A 21,712-nucleotide genomic window follows, 5' to 3' on the forward strand; every position below is an offset into this window, starting at 1 on the left:
TTGTGCTCTTTGAGAACACTCACCAACTTCTCCTCCTCTTGTTCCGTGAGTGATGAAGCTATAATGACGGGCAATGTGTCTTGCTCTCCCAAAAACACATACTTCAAGTGATTTGGCAACGGTTAGAGCTCAAGGGTAGGTGGTTGTTCTATAGAAGGAAGCAACTTATTAGTTGAAATTGGAATGGAAATTGGACTAGGGGACTTACCTTGGAGCCGTGGCAATGACTCTAGGGCTGCCACGGTCTCTATTACATCTTCATCAAAGGCCACGGCATAATTGTTCATTTGTATGCCGTGGGTTGCTATGGTGCCATTCATGTGACCCTTCGTTTCTATGCCATTTGTAATGACCGTTTCAAGTGCATCGCCATGTAATTGATCAAGGTGTGCCTGCGCCAAAGAATCAAGAATATCAATAGAGAAACATGAGTGATCATCTTTAGGAAATCTCATAGTTTCAGAAATATTAAAATCAATCACTTCCCCATCGAATTCCATTGTTAAAGTGCCTTTAAACACGTCTATCTTAGTTCGGGCTGTCTTCATGAATGGCCTCCCAAGAGGAATCGGCAAGGATGGAGCATGGGTGGTTTCCTCCATTTCAAGGACATAGAAATCCGCCGGGAAGATCAAATTATTCACCTGCACTAAGACATCTTCCAATACGCCCTTTGGATAGGCATTAGATCTATCGGCCAACTGAATAATCACACCATCATTTTTCAATTCACCAAGGTTCATTGAAGCATAAATAGAGTATGGCATGACGTTAATTGAAGCTCCTAAGTCTAACATAGCATGTTCGAACTTAGTTTGACCAATAATACAAGGGATTGTAAAGCTACCTGGATCTTTGCACTTTGGTGGTAACTTTCTTTGTAAAACAGCGGAAACGTTCTCACTTACCCTTACTACCTCTTTATGTGACGCCCTCTTCCTTGTAGTGCACAATTCCTTTAAGAACTTAGCGTATTTGGGCACTTGCTTTATGGCATCTAGGAGCGGGATATTGACTTGAACTTTCCTAAACGTCTCAAGAATGTCCTTCTCATGCTCCTCCTTCTTTGTTTGCAAAAATCTGTGAGGAAAAGGCACGTTTAGTGGAATAGAACTTGACAAAGTCGAATTTGGACTTACCTTAGGCGTGTTGGACGGTTTTGGCACAATAGGGGGCTGCGGCAAAGTTTCTTTCACCCTTGCCGTGGCCTTCTTTGCTTGTTCCTCCTCTTCTTGCAGCAACATGTCCTCTTCTTGACTTGTTTTGGATGGCCTTGAGGTGGTTCCGACCTCCTTACCACTTCTCAACATGATTGCCTTGGCAGATTCGCACCCTCCCCTTGGATTGACAATGGTTGAGCTAGGGAGCTTGCCTTTGTCTCGGAATTGTCCTACAAATTCCGCAATCTGCCCAATTTGTTTCTCCAAGTGATCCACCCTTTTGTCTTGGTTTTGCATGGCTTTGGTTTGATCCTCTTGCCCCTGAGACAAATTGGTAAGTAACTTAAGAAGTGTTTCATTGCCCAACGACGTACCTTGATTGTTTTGGGCAGGTTGTGCTTGGTTTGGATTGGGGCCAAATGGCTTGGTGTAGAACCCCGGGGGTTGTTGTCTAAAGCCTCCTTATTGTTGAGGTTGTTGAGGTTCCCTCCACTTGAAGTTTGGATGGTCTCTCCAACCCGGATTGTATGTGTTGGAATATGGATCATTCCTTGGTTGATTGTGGCTCGGAAATCCAATGGCATTTGCACTCTCCCATCCCCCATTCTCAATCAATTGAGGGCATTTTTCCGAAGGGTGTCCTTGGATAGAACATACACCACATACAATCGGTCCTTGTATCTTCATTCCTTCGGCCATCTGAGACACAATAGAAGTAAGATTAGCTATCTGAGATTGAATATCGGATTGAGAACTTACCTCATTCAAGTGTTGCCGTGGGGGGTCCCTTTGCCCAAGTCCTTCATATTGTTGTGCATTTAGAGCACGGTTTGCAATTAGGGTCTTGGCTGACATAGGAGTTTTGTCCACCAATGCACCTCCCGCCGAAGCATCGAGCATTTGCCTTTCAATGGGAAGAAGGCCCTCATAGAAATATTGAAGGAGAAGCTCCTCATTCATTTGATGTTGAGGACATGATGCAACAAGGGCTTTAAAACGCTCGTAGTATGCCGGAAAAGATTCTCCTTGACTTTGTTGGATTCCGCTAATTTTCTTCCTCAAGAGAATGACTCTTGAAGTAGGGAAGAACTTCTCCAAGAACGCTCTCTTCATGCTCTCCCAAGAAGTAACGGTCCCGGGTGCCAATTCATAAAGCCAATCCTTAGCCTTTTCCACAAGAGAGAATGGAAAAGCTTTCATCATTAGAATGTTCCCATCGACATTTATGGGTGTCATGCTCGAACAAACAACCTCGAACTCCTTGAGATGCTTGTTGGGATCTTCCATGGAAAGCCCATGGTATTTCGGAATGTGGTGCAACAAGCTTGACTTCAACTCGAATTCATCGGTCTTGCCTTGGGCAGCCGCGGGGTATTGAATGCATAATGGTGCGGCATTGGTCAACCCCGAGACCGAAAGCTCTTTAATGGTCCGATTGTCCGCTGCCATAACTTCTTCTTCCACACTTTCAAACTCAGATTCGGCCTCTGAACTTGAACTAGGTTCACTAGGTTCGGGATGCCTCCTCTTTCTTCTCAAATCACGTTCAAAATCGTCGTTAAAGTCCAAGATATGTGCATGCACAGTTTGAGAACTCCGCGTCATGCACTAGTACCTAAACCAAGAAAACAAAACAAAATAAGAAAACTAGGTAAATTACACTAAAAACATACGGCAAAAACACAAGGGATTAGCAATTTTGCTAATCCCCGGCAACGGCGCCAAAATTTGATGCGAAAATTATACGCACACAAATTAAACCCTCTTTTTGTCAATTGTAGTATAAGTATAAATAGGGATCGTTCTAGACCGGGGATTAGGAGGGCTTGCTAAAACCTCTAAATTGACTCAAAAACATAAAAACAAAGTTAAAAACGTTCACAAAGACTCAAAGGACTCAAAACAAGTTCAAAAGACTCAAAACTGCCTAAAAACACTAATTAGGCAGTTTCTGACCTTAAACCCAATTTTGGACGAATTTAAGATTATGGCTTGATTCAAAACACTTTAAAACATAAATTAAACAGATTCTAAGCACCAAAGAACAAGAAAGTAAAGGGGGGTTTTGATTTGACGAAAATTGAATTAACAAAACAAGTTAATAAACTAGGCAGATTGTATAAACGGATTTGAGAAACAAGATGATGGATGGATTAGTTAGAGGTCTATTCTCCACACATGACACATTTATGTATGAATCGATTCTCCAATTGCTTTTCATTAACTATGATGCTCAACACCCCAAGTTAACCGTGATGCACTAATTAACTCTCAAATTTTCCTTATGTTATTGAATTGGATGATGCATGCGACAATTCAAATCATTCTCCAATGGTTCTCAACATGAATGCATAGAAGAGATACAATGAGAGATCATGATGCTCTATGAAAATTATAAGTGTTGACGAGGCAATTGTAACTATGAATGCATGATACTCTTGCCAAGAATTCAATTAACACGGTTGCGACTAGCAACCTTCACTACTCATGTTTATAAACTTGTGACGATTAGGTGAAACTCGTTTATAAACTAGCATCGAGTTTGTGCATGAAGACTAAGTATGCATCCCTAATCAACATACAAAAACAAGTTTTTAATAAACATGATAATTGAATTACAATCACAACTTAACAAATCACAATTGGAAGAAATCAATTCATATTTCAAACATGTTCATGGCTTCAAACTTTCCCCTAACTAATTAGGGGTTTAGCCACTCATGATTACAACAAACTTAGAGAGTAATAACAAAGTAAACATTGAAATCAAGGAAAGGAAGTACACCTAAAAATTCCAACAACTCAAACTTGAATTGTATGAACGTTTAGGCCTCTTCTCCTCCTCTTTGTTGTTGCGGCACAAGGGGTTTTGGTGAGTTTTGGGGTTATGGATGATGTAGGATGATGTGTTTAGGGTAGGGATGGATGTAGGGGAAGGCAAGGAGTGTTTTTGGGCAGAAAATATGAAGAATGGTGAAGTATGGCAGTGTTAGAGAGAGGGAATGAATTCCTAGCGTGAATGAATGTGTATATGAGATGGTTTTCTGAATATATGGAAGAGTTTGTGACTGAAATGTGTATGAATGAGTGTGAATGAATTGTGGCTGAAATGCATGCTTATTTATAGGTAAATAAGAGGGAACATGACAGCTAGGAGGTGGGTGGAAATCTGAAATGGTGATGGGAGATGCATGTGGCTGATTTATGCATGTGATTAAAGGGTGGAATGAATGGAATGCAATCTGAAATGGGAGAGCATGTGGGTGAAATAATGAAGGAATAAGTGCATGTGGCTGAATTGGTGGTGCAAAGTGAATGAATAATGAAATGGGAAAGCATGTGCAAGGTTTTGGTGTGAATGATTGAATGTGCATGTGGCTGATTTATGAAGAGTGAATGCATGTGGCTGCAAGGTGTGAATGATTATGGGCACATGTGGCTGCAATGGATTAGGAATCCTTCAATTTCGTCCATTCCTTTTGCTCCAAACATAAGCTATCCATTCCAAGTCCAATTTTGCTCCAAAATGCTCCAAAATGCATCTTTTTGCTTCCTTAGCCATATGAACCTAAAAACACACGAAAATGGCTTAAACTACTAAAACAACTATGAATTAACAATATAAATGCACGAAAACAAGCTAAGTAAGTCGCCTAAATATGCTCCTATCACCATTGCATGAACGGCCAATGACTCATCTGTTGGTGTAGTTCACTAGCAAGTAATGCTTGTACCGGCTTGTAGTGTTGGCAGCGGTCACATTTTTGTATTAACGTCTTAGCATACTGACGCATAGTAGGCTAGTAGTAGCCTGTGTTAAGAGCCTTATGTGTTAAGGATCAACCTCCGGAGTGATTTCCACAAACACATTCTTGGATTGAACTTAGAACTTTCAGGTCGTCAGGAGACGTTAGGCAGCGGAGATGTGATCCACTGTATGATCTTCAGACAAGAATGCAGTTCCATATATAGTAACGTGCTGCCTTTGTTTGGAGCTTTCAAGACTCCAATCTTTCCATGTGGAGTATGCCATTGACTAGGTAGTTTATAATGGAATCTTGCCAGTTTAGAGTTGTACTAACCAGTGATACCTCGGCTGCTGGCTCTGCCTTTATGTTTGGTTTGTCTAGATACTTTACCAAAATATAGCGTTTGAGTTGGTGGTCGACGGCGGAGCCTAGGTCGGTTAGCGCATCCGTGTGTGCATTGTCTGCCCGTGGAACTTGAAGATGTAAGTCTGAAATGCCTCAAGTTGCTTTTGTACATTTTCTAGGTATTGCACCATCTTCAGATGTTTCGCCGTGTACTCCTCAGTAGTCTGGCTAGTGATTAGCTGGGATTCAGAATGAATTGCAAGCCTTTTCACCGCTAAGCCTGTTTCTAATCAGAGGCCTGCTAGTAAGGCTTTGTACTCAGCTTCGTTGTTGGATGATTTGTAGCCTAGAGTGATTGCCTGCTCAAGCATTAAACTATCTGGGGTGATTAGGACCACGCCTACTCTCGACCCCTTGTAGCTGGATGCGCTATCGACATGCAAATGCCAGAAGTCTCCATCAGGTGAAGCAAACGTGGCTAGGGCGTGCTCGGTTGCCTCTAGGGCGTCGTTGGGCTTCTTTGTTGTGTTGCCTAGGTTAAACGTGAATTCTGCTATGAAGTCCGCTAAGGCTTAGGCCTTTATCCCTGTGTGGGGTCGGAAAACTAAGCCATATTGGCCAAGTTCTAAAGCCTATTTCATTACTCGTTGAGAAACATTTAGACCATGTAGGATTGATCGTAGCGGATATTGAGTCATGACGATGATTGTATGAGCTTGAAAATATGGTCTGAGCTTCCGAGCCGTAACAACTAGCACCAAAATTAAGTTCTTGATCTTCGGATATCTAGTTTGTGCATCGAGAAGAGCTTTAGAAGTGTAGAGTACCGTGGGACCCATACCTCACCCAAGCTCTCCTCCCTACCTCTACCATATGTCTCCCTTGCTCCCACACACTCGGATCTCTCTCTTTTCTCCCTCACTTTTCCTTCACCTATCTCCCGTATCCCTCATCTGCAACAACACAACGCCATCACCACCTTGCAGCTTTGACGACGGCATCGAGTTTTACCCTTATTCGTGAACCAGTACCACTATTGTTACTTTCTTCCCCGTCTCGAACACAGGCCAAAAATTTAGAACCCTGACAGTGGCAGAAGCCCCTGTTCATGTTTATTCTGACAAACCACCAGTGAGTTGTCGATGATTTCGACTAAGGTAAACCCAGAAATTGACGTCAATCATCTTAGATCACTGTTTGTATATGATTCTTGCCTTATTTGAGAGAAATGTTGAAGTTTTAGTGCAGATCAATTTGGGGGAAACTCTCCCTAGTTTTTTGGTGAGAATCTGATGGCCTTCAAGCCATTTTTCGACCATCTGCTACAGTAGGACCTTGTGTTGGTATATTATCTTCCTCTCATTTTAAACTTCATTTTGATTGGTAGAATGTGAAAAATGGTTGAGATTTGAAGCTAATCGGAGCTCGGGAAGTTTCTCGGCCAAAATTCCTAGAAACTGGCGGCCAGACTTGCTAAACCGAATCCGAACCCAGGATTTGACTAGACCCATTTTCGAAATGGATAGAGTATTCTAGGAATATTATTCCCCGTGTTGATTATTACGAAATTTTTCCGGGATCTTCTTAGACTAATTTCAATGCCTTGAATTCGTTTTTGATATCCATTTAGTGAAATTCCGAAGTTCTAACGTAGTTGACCAGCTCAATGTCTCGGTTGACTTTTTGAGGTTGACCATTGATTTTTCGTTGACTTTTTATGAAAATTGCCAAGGACCCTTCTTAGGGTATTTCGATGCACTGATTCCAAATCTGCACTCCATTTTCCCAAATTTAATCGTTTTAGTTGAGTTTTACTAATGGGCCCCAATATATATTAAGTTTCCATATATACTTAATAATGAATTTTTTACGTGATGCCATAAGTAAATTAACGTTTATAAGAAATGTCGTATTGATTGGAATTATGAAATAATCCTGTCGGATGCATAGGTATACGCCCTATAATAGGATGCCTTAATTATAGTTGGGGTCATGAATAATATTTTATTGGCTAGAATTATAGATTCACCATTGCATGATCATATTTACGTTATCTGCTTATCGTGTACTACACTGGTATTAGTACTTGCATCGTACTGTATGTTCACATTGCATCGCACGTTCACTTTGGATCTATTGTAGGTGCTAGTCCTATCCTAGATTGCTATAGGTAATTAGGACTCGTATCTGATGCACCTAGTGTCAGTCTCCACGTGATTGTAGTACTAAAGCATAAATCATTATCATTATTACACCCAGTCCTGTTCATGTTAGAATATGCCTGCATGAGCTCGTGTGTCAGCATATGTTGATGAGCACTCAATATGATATGTTTTTTTATGCGAGATATTGTGATTACCGGACGTTATGTGTTTATTTACGAAATATTGTGAAGTATTGCATTCTTGAGATATTGCTGGCTACAGTAAGTATTTTCATACCATACGTAGTATGTTATCTTTTGAAACTATACTTATTTTATGGCAATGGGTTATTATGTTTTCGAAAAGGTTTTACAAAGTTTTATTTTTAGGCCCACTCACCCTTATTTTTCGCCCTTCCAGGTTTTGGTGGTAGAGCTTTTGTGCCGATGAGGATTCTTGGAAAATGTTGGTATAGGACAGTGATGGTATAATTCTTATCTTGCTTTTATTGTACTTTGCTTATACTTTAACATCACATGTGAAATGGGTTCAATCCCACTGACATGCACACTCTTGCATTTAGTCACTTTTAGGTTTAAATTTACTCATATTTTCCACCTCACTACACTTTTTGGCTTTGTCACATTTATGTGTCGGCCAACACATTCCGGGTTGAGGTGTGTCAACCAAGGGCTATTCAATCATGTTTTACCATTAAATGTTGAAAAATTGCAAAAGGGTTGGCCTAATTAGAAAGATGCAAATTCCATTTGTTACAATTCGTTCCTAATTTTCCTGTAGTTTGTCCTCGTTAATGTAAAATTACCAAAAACCCCTAGAAGGGTTCGTGTTGACTTTTGTTGACTTTATTTTTTGTGACATGTATGAAGTATTAATTAGACCTGGTTTGGTACTGAGGTGATTCTGAAAAAAGCTGCTATCAAAAAAAGCTGGGAGCTGTTTTTGTGTTTGGTAAACACTCAGCTTCAGCTTTTTTTCACAGTTTTGGATGAAAAAAAGCCAAAAACAAGAAGCTGCAAAACCTAGCTTTGAAAAACCGGCTTTTTTCACATCTGTTTTACATAAAAGTTTACCAAACACTCTAATACTGTTTTTTTTTTTCAAAAGCACTTTTACAAAAAAGTTTACCAAACACTCTGCTGCTTTATTTCACAGCTGTTTATTCTCACAGCACAGCAGAAGCAGCTTTTTTTCAAAGCACAGCAATATCAAACCAGCCCTTAGTATATTTGAATAGTACTTGTCTCTACGAACGCATGGGCACAAGCGGAATGAGATTTGGACTTAAAACGAATGACATTTTTGTAAACTTGATATGTTTCGGAAAATTTTCATTGCTTTGAAGGCTTACTGGTACCCATGGGTGAATCTTTCTTTTCATTCTCTCTTCCTCGACTGCTCTGGAGAATTCCCTTTCCCTTGATTTTCTTCTTCCTGACGACACCCACATAACCACCACCTTAAAATCTTCGATAAAACAAACTTTCAAGACCACCATCACCTTCCTCTCGTCACCATGAGTTCAACAGTGGTTTCCGTTTCCTAAAATACGAAGCTTGGACGCTGTTTCACAGAACTCCACCACGAGTCATTTTTTCTGGCGAGTTTCTTGCCTTTTCCGATGGAGGTAAGCCCTAAAACCATTGTCTTTGTGTTTGTCTCGTTGGGTAGATGAATTTTTCATATGGCTCCCATGATTTGTTTGAGATTTGAGTGAGAACGAAGCCGGGAAAGTTCTTTGAACTTTTTCGACGAATGTTTCCATAATCTGACTTGTTTTCTGGCGACCGTTGATTCTGAATTCGCACAATGTCTTTCCAAATTCAATTATTTAAAATGTGTTTTGCTAATGAGTAATGCTATTCATACCATGTTTTTGTACCACATTTTCATACCATCTTAGGTGACATTTGATGTGGACAACTACGTCATTTAAATTAATCAGATTTTTAAATTTAGTTCATTATTTAATAAACTAATAATTAAGAAAAAAAATAGTTAATTAAATGATGATTGTAGTATACGAGGAGTCATTCTCCTTCATTTCCTTGGGTTTTGCAATTTTTTCAAATGATGTGGATGTCCATATCATATGCCACCTAAGGTGGTATATAAATGTGGTATAAAAACGTAGTATGAATAGCATTACTCTTCGCTAATAGGTCATTTTATATGCTTAGATGCGAGAGGCCCTAGAGGACAGACCCAACTAGAAGAGGACTTCATTAATGATTTGTGAGTGGACTGTTATTTCAGAAATGTTTTACTTATCTAAATTCTAAGCATGCCTAGATAAAAATGAATTTTAGTTATATTTTACCGATTACACTAATTTCATGATATATCTTCAGAGTTATATTTTTTACCCTAATTTATGATTTATGAGTTAGCCATATTTCGATAGTTTACTATCAGACTCATGATACATGATCATGATTTATGACGATGAGGACTTCGTGATGGTTATTTATTTATCAATACTTATCTTGTGGCACACATACATTATATGGACTTAGAGTATTGTACTACGTCCACAGCAGCAAGATTACTTGGCAATGACATGAGTATATTTCTAAGTTTCACTAGCTACGGTTAGTGGAATTTTATATATCATCTTACACGTGCATTGGGGTACTATATTTATACTCCCAACTCGTCATTACTTTGATACTACTCGGTAATGACATGATTATATGATTATATTCTTAGCTTGTCATTACCTCGAGATTACCTACTAATGACATGATTTCACAATTATATTCTCAACTTGTCATTGCCTCAAGATTACACGGCAATGACATGATTATATTATCCAGCTTCCTTTACAACTAGTGAATGACATTGTATGCCATGCCATCAGTAATTATCAGCTCTATATGTATGTACTCACCAGCTCTCATTATATACAAGTATATATATATATATATATATATATATATATATCAGTTTTTAGTTGTATGGCATGCTTAGCTTTTCAGAAATTATATGTGTTTTCAAAACATGGGGTTTGTATGTTTAAAAAATAAAATGTTTTATAAAACTTTGTTTTTTTTCGTCCACTCACATTTGAATGTTTTTCACCCTCTCAAGATTCAGTAGGTGTAGCAGTGATCACATTCGGTGTCAAGGTACTTTCTAGCAACCCTGACATATTCCACCGTGTATGTTATTTACTCAATATATTCATAGGATTTTTGTTTGGGTAAATATGCTTTGAACCCATTCTCATGCATGTGATAGAGGGTCGGATACCTAATAAAGTGTGGCACTCCAGGGATATGTTGAAATTAATGTCGTTACTGTAAGTGTCTCAATTTGAGTTTATCCCTATTTTAGGGAAAGTTCTGCCAAATTTCGGTAGATTTCATGCATATCATAGCTTCATCACCCATTTGGGTGATGACCATCACACCACGATTTTGATGTCTACTCAATATCAGGGTCGGGGTGTGTCACCAATTTTTTGAGCTATTGAAAAACGTGGAATAAGAAACCTGTAATATATACACCAAGTTATTCTTGGGTGTTTGTAATTAGTGAAATAAACTCACTAACATGGCATGATGCTTCATAATAGATATGAGCATTTTTTTGTCATCATATATGTAGCCATATTTCTATAAGTACAATGTTACTTTAGATGTGAAACTTATGGCATGTGGAGACTGCATACTAACCACTTGAGAATTTATCTCTCAAAGCCATTTCTTAAAGTATGAAAATGCCATAAAATTTGTATCCAAAGATTTCAATTTAAGAGCATAAAGCTCAAAATATGTACTCAATACCTATTCTAGATAAATTTGGTTTATATTACCTCAATGAGTACTTTTGTTCGTTTGAACTAAAATTATTGTTGCAACATATTCTTGAAAGAGTTAAGAGTTACAGTAGAACTTTTGGAGAGTCTATAAAGCGATTTGTGTATATGGCGTGTATTCGCCGGAGTTATTCATTAGGCGGAGTCTTCGACAATATGCTATAATAGACATATAAGCGTGTTGTGCTCTTTTTCCCTTCAACCAAATTTTTATCCCATTGGGTTGTCCTATCAAGATTTTAGCGAGGCAATATTATACGTGTCCAACACCATACCAATATTTCATAATCGTGGTGCCTGATTTCTAGTTCACTTAGGTGTTTTCCCACTGGGTTTTCCAAGTAAGGTTTGTCGAGGCAACTACCATTGATTGGTGAACACCCAAGGGGAGTGTTATTAACAATATTTATTATGTCGTTCAGTTATGGGTCAAATATGTAATATCTTAATAGTTGAACACCTTTCTATGTAAATCTTACGCCAATAAATAGGCACTCTAATGAGAAAGGAGACACACCTTGATTTCTCCTCAACTTGCTCACTTGTCTCTTTGTATTCTCTCTTACTCTCTATTTTATTTCCAACAATATATGAATTATAAAGTACTAGATCATGTTGTAAATATGGGGAGCAAGGATATAATGAGTGTTCATACAAGTATCTAACAAGTCTCCTACAATTTATTGAAAAGATAAAATGTAAGATGAAAGATATCTATGCTCGCCAAGGCGGGCTAGGCAGCTTAGGTAACTGGACAGGCATCTAGGAAGATCTAGGCGCCCTTTCTTGTTTTTATAAATAGATAGGGATTAATTGTGGCAGTGGTCAACCGCCTAGCGCTTAGGCATCCCTAAGAGGTGGATACAGAGCATGAATAGAGTTGATTATTTTGAGATCCTCCCTAAATTATAGCTAGGAGCTCATTTAAGGAGCCCAAATGCTCTTATGTTTTACTATTATTGTTATTCTCTGCAGCTTACTGGGTTCCTTCACCAACCTAGTACACCGTTTCACGGTATAGGGGTTTAATTCAGCACTCTTGGGGATGAGTGTTTGAACAATAATGACCCCAATTCTAAACACTCTCACTGCATAGATTTTTCCTCAAATATAAATATAGACAGAAAACAACCCAATCTCCGAGATTACGAACCATTCTCCGGTCGAATGAACCTTGGTCTAACACAATTTGTCTCAATACAAGTTGCAAACACAAAAGGTATAATAAGATGGTTCGTGTTTAGTTGTCTTACAGATAAAAGCTTATTCAACAGTAATGTTCAAAAACTGGACAACGAACCTAAACACAAGTAACGTGAGATGGAATGGTTCATCTATTGCCAATTCTCGTTTTTTTATTGGTTTTGCACTATAAACAGACCTAAAATCTGTTGAAAAACCTATATTCGTATCCTTATTGAGATCAAGTGACGGCGATTGACTCTAGGTTAGCATGATCATGCCTTCCAGCCATAACGTACGTTTATTCTCTGCCTACAATCCATTCCAAGTACCTCTCCACAGCTTCCAGTCCACACAGCTCCTTCACAACAGGCATGGTAGCAGGAACATCTAACTGGAATATTGATGCCGATCCATCTAGGCCGCCCCACTGAAGAAGCTGTTTTCTTGATTCTTTAATGGCAGCCCTTGTAGCGCAGTGAACAGAAACCGCAAGAAGTAATGGTGGCTCACCAGAAGCTGCGCAAAAGATTTTCAATGTGTGAGTTTCACACAACACTTTTCAAATTTTATGATGAAACATGCTCTTCTTCAATTGAAATGTTCATACTAACATAAAATTTTCAGCTTTCCAATTTATGTAATAACACAAAAGTTTCGACTCTTCAATTTTTGTAACAACATAATCTCAATTTTTTCAAAATTCGCCTACTTTTAATCACACAAAATACTTTTCTGGTATCAGTTGTAGTTGGGATAAGTAGAAGTATGCAAGGAACGGCATGGCAGACCTTTTGAAGAGAGCACGTGTTTTTTATGATGCCCACTGTTCAATACTTCAACATTGAACTGTTTGGGTATGGTGTCCACCGTAGGAATCTTATATGTCCATGTACCTTCTGAAATCACCAACCCATCAGAGTTTTCCGAGTATTCTTCAAGCATGAAAAACCCAATACCCTGAACAAAAGAACCTTCGATCTGCAAGAAACATGTAATGTCAAACTTAACCACATTAACTACGTGCCAGTGAACTCGCATTATGGATCTTAACAGATTGTAGAAAAGTTGAAAACTAGGATTCTTATTCCAAAGATGACTAGATGATGAAAATGCTACAATTCTTCGAATAGAGAAAGCCTAAAGACGCTAAATAACGAAAGTACCTAAAAATTTATAAAATAAACCGAACTACTAACTTTTTTTTACTATGGAATTTGAAAATTTCTCCAAGGCAGAACCTACTGATTAGCAATGCAAAAAACAAAATCTAGGTAGAGCTTAATTAAAAGAAAATGAAAAAAATAAAAAAATGTATGCAAACATTATAAAAATCTGAGTAGCAAATTCAATCATGCTAACCTGTCCTAAATCCACAGCAGGGTTGAGACTCTGACCACAATCGTAGATAATATCCGATCGCAGAATTGTGGTTTGTCCAGTCAGAACGTTTACCTCCACCTGTGATCAAGTAGTTTCAATGTTATTAATCTATAAATTTTAAATGAGAAAAAACTGGTCTCTGTGACTGTGACGTCGCACTATGATTTGCTCTGCATTATGTAAATCTGCATCTTGCCGAAAATTCAACAATACACATGAATGAAAATGAAGGAGTAAGACGGTCAACACAAACTTGCCTCACTCACAGCAGCACCATAGTTAAGGTATGCCCTGGAAGCAGAATCAGGGACATAATAAGAACTTGCTGATAAGTTCACATCTTGCAAGGATGCCTGCATTTTGACAGAAGAAATATAAACTCAACAACTACATCAAATTTGGGAATAAAGAAAAATGCAAGTTAAAGAGAGTTTTTTTTATTTTTTATTTTTTATTTGATTTTTATTTATGTTTGATATATATTTCTTGGAGAGAGTTTGGTGTTTCAGTGGCCTTCAAAAGCTATAAGGAGAAGCCACTGGGAAGTAGGGCAAGCTTGAAAGTTTGATAACTCATTAAGTTTTATTTGTACTCATAAGAAAATTGTGGCTCAATGTCAATTATTCTGTCTGGGGTTGAGTTTCTTGGGTTCTTCCAGATTCAGTGTGTGAACTATTGGAGCGCCATGGCATGGATTTGAAACAAATCAATAAGTTAATGAAATGTTTCAAAAGAAAAAAATGATGCATCAATAATTTCATGGTGGTTGCTATTTTTTCTCCCTGCACTCCTCTGGGAGACTGCAAATAACATGCTATTATGGTAGTGTTATTTTCATTCCAACAAAGGAGCACACGAGTGAAATAAGCCCTCCCCTCAATCCAAATAGAATACCTGCTGAATAAGAGTCTCCCAGTTAATAGAGCCCATTTGCTCCTTCAATCTCCCCTTGAGAGTAGCTAACCTCTCAACCAAAATATTACAGCAAAGTCTAACTGCCTCACAGCTTGTCTCAGATGTAGTGCTCCCAGCAGTCATTCCCCCTTGAATTAAGCTCAATGTATCTGATTGCACCACACGTATTTTATCCAAGAAATCTCCACTACCATCACATTGAATCGAACCAAGAGCAAAAGCTGTCACCTGTTTTACCTTCGTCCAGAGCCCCTGACCCAGTTCAACTCCTCCAACTTCAACAACAACAGACCCATCACTTAAAATGCCTACTTTTCCCGGAGTTGGCCTCAATGACACTTCATACAATATCGGTACTCGAGAAATTCCTCTTTTCTGCCATTTATTACACCTATTAAATTCTTTTACAATCTCAGTCCTTGGGTTAAAGCTTGAAGACATGGACAACTTGTTCCATATCAATGGTAAAGTATACTCCAGGGGTTCACCAGCGCTCTGCTTGTAAAACAAATCAAGGCTGTGAGATGTGTGAAGATTAACGCTTCTCACAGAATCTACTTCTATAGAAAGGATGGATGCTACATGTTCAATTACAGCTTCAGCGATAAATGACCCCTGCACCTCCCCAGGGGCCCGCATAGCAGACCTACTTGGAGTGTTTGTTTTGCACACCTTGATATCGAAAGCCAGAGCACCCCAGTCATACTTCTTAAGTGCAGTCACAATACTTTTTGGCAATAATGGACTAAAGTCTATGGAAATCCCTGCATTTATCAATATCTCAAGTTCTAAAGCTGTAATCTTCCCATCAGACTTGAATCCCACACTGTAAGTTATCTTCATGGGATGCCTTCCTCCAGCCATTATCATATCAGTCTTGCGATTGAGATATATCCGTACAGGTCTATGTAATTTGTGTGCTGCAAGAGCACATGCAGTTGCGACCTAAACATCAGAATTGCAGCAGCTTTATATTCTATTGAGCATTGGGAATCAAGTACTCAAAAAACCATAAACATAGCAAGTGATATATACATATATATATATATATATATGCACGTATATATTATGTGTGTGTGAGTGTGTCTGGTGTCTGCACGCATGTGTAAGATAAAGTTTATTGGTTTACTATTGATCCTGAAGAATCGTAATTTATCAGGATACACACCAGCAATCATTTATATTCTAGTAGGATTCTCACCACCGCTAAAGAACACAACACCCACTCCCCACCACTAGAAAGCTCAAGATCTGAAATTTATAAAAAACTTGGAGGTTTAGAGTAGTATGATCAGAATGATATGCATCGAAGGTCTCCAACTCTAGTAGCACGTAGAACAATTTGATTTACCACTATTCCCGGAACTGACACTAAATGCTAACTATTGCTTTATTTTCTAAAACTTCGCCTCACGTGTACACCTCTCTGCACCACTAGAGAGCCAAGACATTATATTCAACAAACATTTTTTAACATGAACGTTATTGATCATTTTAAAATCATACAGAGTTCAACATTCGCAGGGAGGTTGTAGTTGCAGGATCCTAAGATCTCCCACTTGACACCATGATCAAGTTTTATTGGTGCGCTGGTAAAAAAAAACTTATATGGGTCAGAATCAAATATCATTTTATATATGAACTATATATCTACATCTATGTGTATGTGTATATATAAGGGCTTGGTTGGAAGTTCTTTGGTTAAAAAACCTCCTACACTCATTCCCAACTTATGTCTAAATTTCTAGGTGCATAATGAGACTACACCAGTATGTTTCTCTTAATCTGCATTTGTGTACTCTCCACATGCAGGATAGGAGTTGTATGTGCGCAGAATGTTAGCTTAATACACAATGTTGGCCCGCTTCCTAGCAGCTTAAGTTTTTGGGTTCCATTCATTGTCTAACAGAAATATTATATTCATGTTCACTGTGATAACAAGTGCTTAATCTACAGTTAAACGGACAATCTCGTCCACGATTAGATAGACAGTAATAAAGAAGGAATATAGAGATTTATGTAGGTATTATACTCACAGGCATTGATTGCATGGCCTTTCCACCGAAGCCCCCTCCGACCCTTCTTGTAATTACACGAACATTATTTTCAGGAATACCAAGACATTTTGCAATTGTAGAGTGTGTAGACTCAGGCATTTGACTTGAAGTGTAAACCACCATGCAGTTGTCTTCATCTGGTACAGCAAGGGCTGTTTGTGTCTCCATGTAGAAATAGTATTGTGAACCAAGTTTGATCTGAAAGCAAGATATGCATGGATTTGTAATTTAGTGGGCGGTTCTACTTGAAAACCAAGCCAACATTCTCTTATACTCGTATTTTCTCCCATTTCACAAGTCCTTTCTATGTATATAAGTAAAACCAAGGAACAAAGTTGAATATCCAAAATCCAAATTACTGGAACATAGAAAAGTACAAAAAGGGCAGAACATTAGTGTGGGAAAGAGACCGGGAAACAAAGAAAGAATGTCATATTGATTTCAAGTACCTCAGCAGAAATAATCTTGTGATCAGCTGCAGCCATTCCATTTGATATGTCACCGACCTGTTTCGGATACACGAAAGGAGGGACCTCAAAAAAACTTGCTCTCTTAACTGCCTCTTCGACTGATAAGATAGGTGGATCTACATCTTCCATGTTATAATCAACCACCGCAAAGTTTGTAGCCATATCTGCATGTTTCTGCGTATCTGCTACCTACAAAACTTTCTTTTGATGAGTAAACTGACACACATCCAAAGAAAGGAGAAAAATTATGCGTATAGTCTACAATTATGGATAACGATTGGCATTCATCCCAACTAAGATCGTTAGATATAGTCACAAGATTGTTGAATTACCATGAAAGCAAGACGCTGACCAGCCCATTCTGTAAGATCATTAGCAAACAGAGGTTCTGTACCAAGAAAATTCTTAGACCCAATGTTCTCCCCAGACTTGGGAATATCTTTGAAAGATATCAGTGCAGTAACTCCTGGATGTGATTTAGGTTCAAATTTTATTCCCTTCACTCTAGCCAAAGGCTTTGTACTATAAATGAACGCTCCATGTAAGCAATTTTTCGGAGATGGAATGTCGTCTACATAGACTGCCTCACCTACAAATTGACGGTCATGAATGAGATAAGTACTTTTGTGTCACGAGCTAGAAGCACTCAAGAAGACGTATAAAAATGGAAAAGATACATAGTCAGTTGAAACAAAAGAATTATAGAAGAAACAATTAACACTGAAGTTGTAGCACACCCACTGTTTTGTGAAAACAGTCAATAACTTTACAAACGAGGAAACAAAACAAATTAAAACAAAAAAAGACAAAAGGTCAACGAAAGCTTGGTGCCATAAAGATACAAAGAGAATCATTTGAAACATGATCTGTTAAGAAATTATCTCTCTCTCTCTCTCTCTCTCTCTCTCTCTCTCTCTCTCTCTCTCTCTCTCTCTCTCTCTCTCTCTCTCCAGGGAAAGCAGAGCAAAAGAGTGAGAGACAGCGGGAGGAGGACACAATACTATATAGCAGGTGAACAAATTGCCCACAACTGGTCATCACTTTGTATTCTGTGAATTTTGGTTTCATTATGATTTTGTTTCTTATATAAAAGAATGATCTCAAAAGATGGAAAATGAGACCTTTCTATAAGCATATTATAAGTATATAATTCAAACTCCCACTACTTTTAGGTATTTAACAAGAACCAGTCATTTTAATCCTAAACATAATTGTTAACGAATAAATCATACTACAATTTTCTCAACTAGATAAAAGGGAACATTTTGGAGCAGAGAACAGGCCTGCAAACTAAGTCCAATACCAAAAAAAAGAGACAATGATCCTCACTTTGTTTAACTTGGGTCTCACACTATGGTTTGAAGGGAAAGAAAGCTAAGTTTATGTGGGGCTCACACTATGGTTTGAAGGGAAAGAAAGCTAGGGTTATGGGGGGCACTATGATCCTCACCTTGTTTTGGGTGGTTTGGATGAAGAGGAATAGAAGGATTTTTGAAGATTTCGTGGGAGCTATTGGAAAGCTGCTATCTCTTGGTTCGTTAGCAGTTTTTAGAGTTTGGTGGTTGTTTTTTTTTTGTTTTTCATTTTGTTCGGGCTGTAGTGTGCTAGCCCTCCCTCCCACCACCCATAAAAAAAAATAAAAGGATGCTTAGTAATTAGACATCCATATAATCATGTATGTGAAGGATAACTAACCTGAAGCTTGTATGAGACCTCCAGATTTTGTAATTGGTTTACCAACCGGATCATACTCTGTACTTAATTCAATCACCTGTTTACCAGATGACAGAACAGTTCTCATCTTATCGGTAGCACTTTTGTTCCTTTTTAACTTGGAAGCATCGGCCAACAAAGTATTTCCCAAGAATCCTTTGCAACTTTCACTGTCAATTAAGGGGCTAAAGAACTCGAAAAGAAAACCAGCAGCCAAGCTTGACCTGTAAGCAGGGCTCGTAGTTCCTTCTTCAGGAACCACAACATCCCTAACTAATTTAATAGCGTCATATAGAACACCAGGACTCAGCACTTTTCCAGTTAAAAATTCCTCAACCTTTCTTGCTCTAATTGCATGTTTAGTTCCATAAGCACCAAATGCCAGACGACAATGATCCACCATAATTCCATTGGAAATCTTACCAAACGAAACCTCTGCTAGGAAGGCAGCATTTAAATAAGCTAATGCCCTTCCTAGGGGTCTTGGTGCAGCTCGATAGGTTTCAAAAAGCAACATGGTGTTGGTTTCTGGAGAAACTTTTCTAACTGCTTCCCAATTTGGGATTTTAACACTTAAAAGTACACTTTTCGGATCCAATGGAGGCCTTTTCAGAAAATCCTCTAACATAACCGTTTCAGATCTAGCACCATTCATTATATCTACTTCTGAATCCACAGCAAGAAGTATTGTAGCAATATCTGAAGGAAAACATTTTCTCTGTGCCATCACCAAATTCCCTCCTATACTACCTGTATTTCTGATGAACCCTGAAGCAATTTTCTCCATATGATTGGCAATTTTTTTTGAAACATCACCACCTCTTGATGGAGATCCACCGTTGTCTTTCTTCTTCAAAGACTCAATAACTTTAGAGATTGTTACAGTTGCTCCGAACTCAACCCCCACAGGATCCTTCTTAACCATTGATAATTCAGGAACACATCTGAGATCAATGTATCTGTCATAGCGCTTTAGCTCCTTGTAATAGCCCGTCCCTGTGTTTCCAACAACTAATTTCATCTCGTTTGCATTATCAAAATCATTATCTTTCAATAAGTTTTGAAGCTCCTCAACTCTGACAGGATTGTACCAACCATATCTCGCAGGATCCAAAGACATGGAAGAACAAATTTCTTTTTTTAAGAAGTCCGGAAATGTACAGATGTCACCATTACGGTTATATAGAGGCAAACTCTTTACTTTTACTTCCTTACTATCTCCCTTTTTCCAAAAGGAGTTGAACCCCAAATCCTCCATGTCAACATCAGATGCGAAACTCTTGCAGGCATCAGCAATTGGTCGATACCCAGTACATCGACAGAGGTTACCTGCAATAGACTTTTCAGCTTCGGAAACAGAAAGCTTGGAGAACCCAGGAGGGGGATCAGGTCTATTCGCCTTTTCAGCATTGACAAGAGCTCCAAAGAGTGAAACACACATGCCAGGAGTACAAAAGCCGCATTGAGAAGCATGGAAACCAGCAAACCTTTGGTGAATTGGGTGGAACCCGTCTTTGATATTTCCAAGGCCTTCGGATGTTGTAATTGAACATCCATTTATACTGCAAAGCAGAGTGAGACATGAACTTGCAGTAAAATCTTTCACTTCGTCGACAACAGGGTCGTACTTGGACAGTAGCACAACACAAGCACCGCAACCACCTGCACCCGATTTTTATAAGTGCATATCATAAAACGTGTCCAAAGATTTATAGTAAGAAGTAGTTTTCCTTGAAAATTTTGAAACCCAAACTACAATCTCATTTAATATGATCACTGCAGAAAAAACACCTTAAATTACAGACATTTCGTCACAAAAAGAAACCTCTTTAAGCATCAGTTGGTCACCTCGGAAGCGAGGTGAGTACTAGTTTCGTTTTCTGAATTACTTTATTTTGCAACAATTTTTCAGGATGCTAAACCAAAAATTCAGAATTCTTTATATGAGAAACACAAAGTTTGATCATAATTGAAAAAAGTTGAGATTCTACCATCAAACCAATTGACAATATAGGGAGTAGTCCAACCTCTAATAAGCTCATACAAGGTCCATTCTCCCATCAATGTGGGACTCATTCTCAATACACGCCCCTCACGTGTGGCAAAAAAATTTCGAGCCGAACACGTGGACAACATAACGAGGTGACGTGGAGCTCATTCTCAACACGCCTCCTCACGTGTGGTGAATTTTTCGAGCCTAACACGTGGACAACATAACAAGGTGACCTGGAGCACATGTGGTCGTTTGGCTTCACACGTGTGACAACCTGCTCTAGTACCATAAAGAAAGTTGAGGTTCCACCATAAAACCAATTGGCAATATGGAGAATAGTCCAACCTCTTAGACCATCTCCAACCCTTAGGCTAAGACCTAAAATTTTTTGCCCAGAAACAGTTTTTTCTCTGGAACCATTCTGGGTTAAATTTTCCCAGATTATTCAAGAATGAATTTAGGCTAATTTTTTTTTCTTAAAGCAACTTTTTAAAAGAAAAAAAATTATGTAGACTATTCTAATTTTATTTTATGAACATTTTAACCTAAAAATATTTAGATTCCGACAAATATTGAAAAATCACTAACCGACACCATGAAACTCGTGAAACACTATGAAAGAATATGAAACACATAAAAGAATTTTTTTTTAAATTACTTTAGCTATTGGATTTAAATTTGGACCGTTAGATATTTTTTTTACGGTTGAATTTTATCAAATTATATCTTAACTGTTGGATTCAATGAATTTATAAATATA

General features: G+C 38.3%; 1 protein-coding gene across 2 annotated transcripts in view; it reads right to left on the bottom strand.

Annotated features, from left to right (window-relative positions):
- Positions 1–12,413: 12,413 nt before the first annotated feature.
- LOC137742967 (indole-3-acetaldehyde oxidase-like) overlaps positions 12,414–21,712 on the bottom strand; it is a 59,027-nt gene continuing 49,728 nt past the window's right edge. For both annotated transcript variants that reach the window (XM_088679317.1, XM_088679318.1), the window contains exons 3-11: positions 18,942–20,621; positions 17,579–17,835; positions 17,226–17,435; positions 16,756–16,974; positions 14,699–15,664; positions 14,062–14,157; positions 13,784–13,882; positions 13,213–13,402; positions 12,414–12,940 (exon numbers count right to left, since the gene is read on the bottom strand). In XM_088679317.1, the coding sequence (XP_088535443.1) occupies positions 12,723–12,940; positions 13,213–13,402; positions 13,784–13,882; positions 14,062–14,157; positions 14,699–15,664; positions 16,756–16,974; positions 17,226–17,435; positions 17,579–17,835; positions 18,942–20,621 (3,935 nt within the window). In that variant the 3' untranslated portion in view covers positions 12,414–12,722. The remainder of the gene's footprint in view (positions 12,941–13,212; positions 13,403–13,783; positions 13,883–14,061; positions 14,158–14,698; positions 15,665–16,755; positions 16,975–17,225; positions 17,436–17,578; positions 17,836–18,941; positions 20,622–21,712) is intronic.

The sequence above is a fragment of the Pyrus communis genome, chromosome 11, assembly GCF_041283825.1.
Source record: "Pyrus communis isolate YQ-2024b chromosome 11, ASM4128382v1, whole genome shotgun sequence".
Classification (NCBI taxonomy): Eukaryota; Viridiplantae; Streptophyta; class Magnoliopsida; order Rosales; family Rosaceae; genus Pyrus; species Pyrus communis.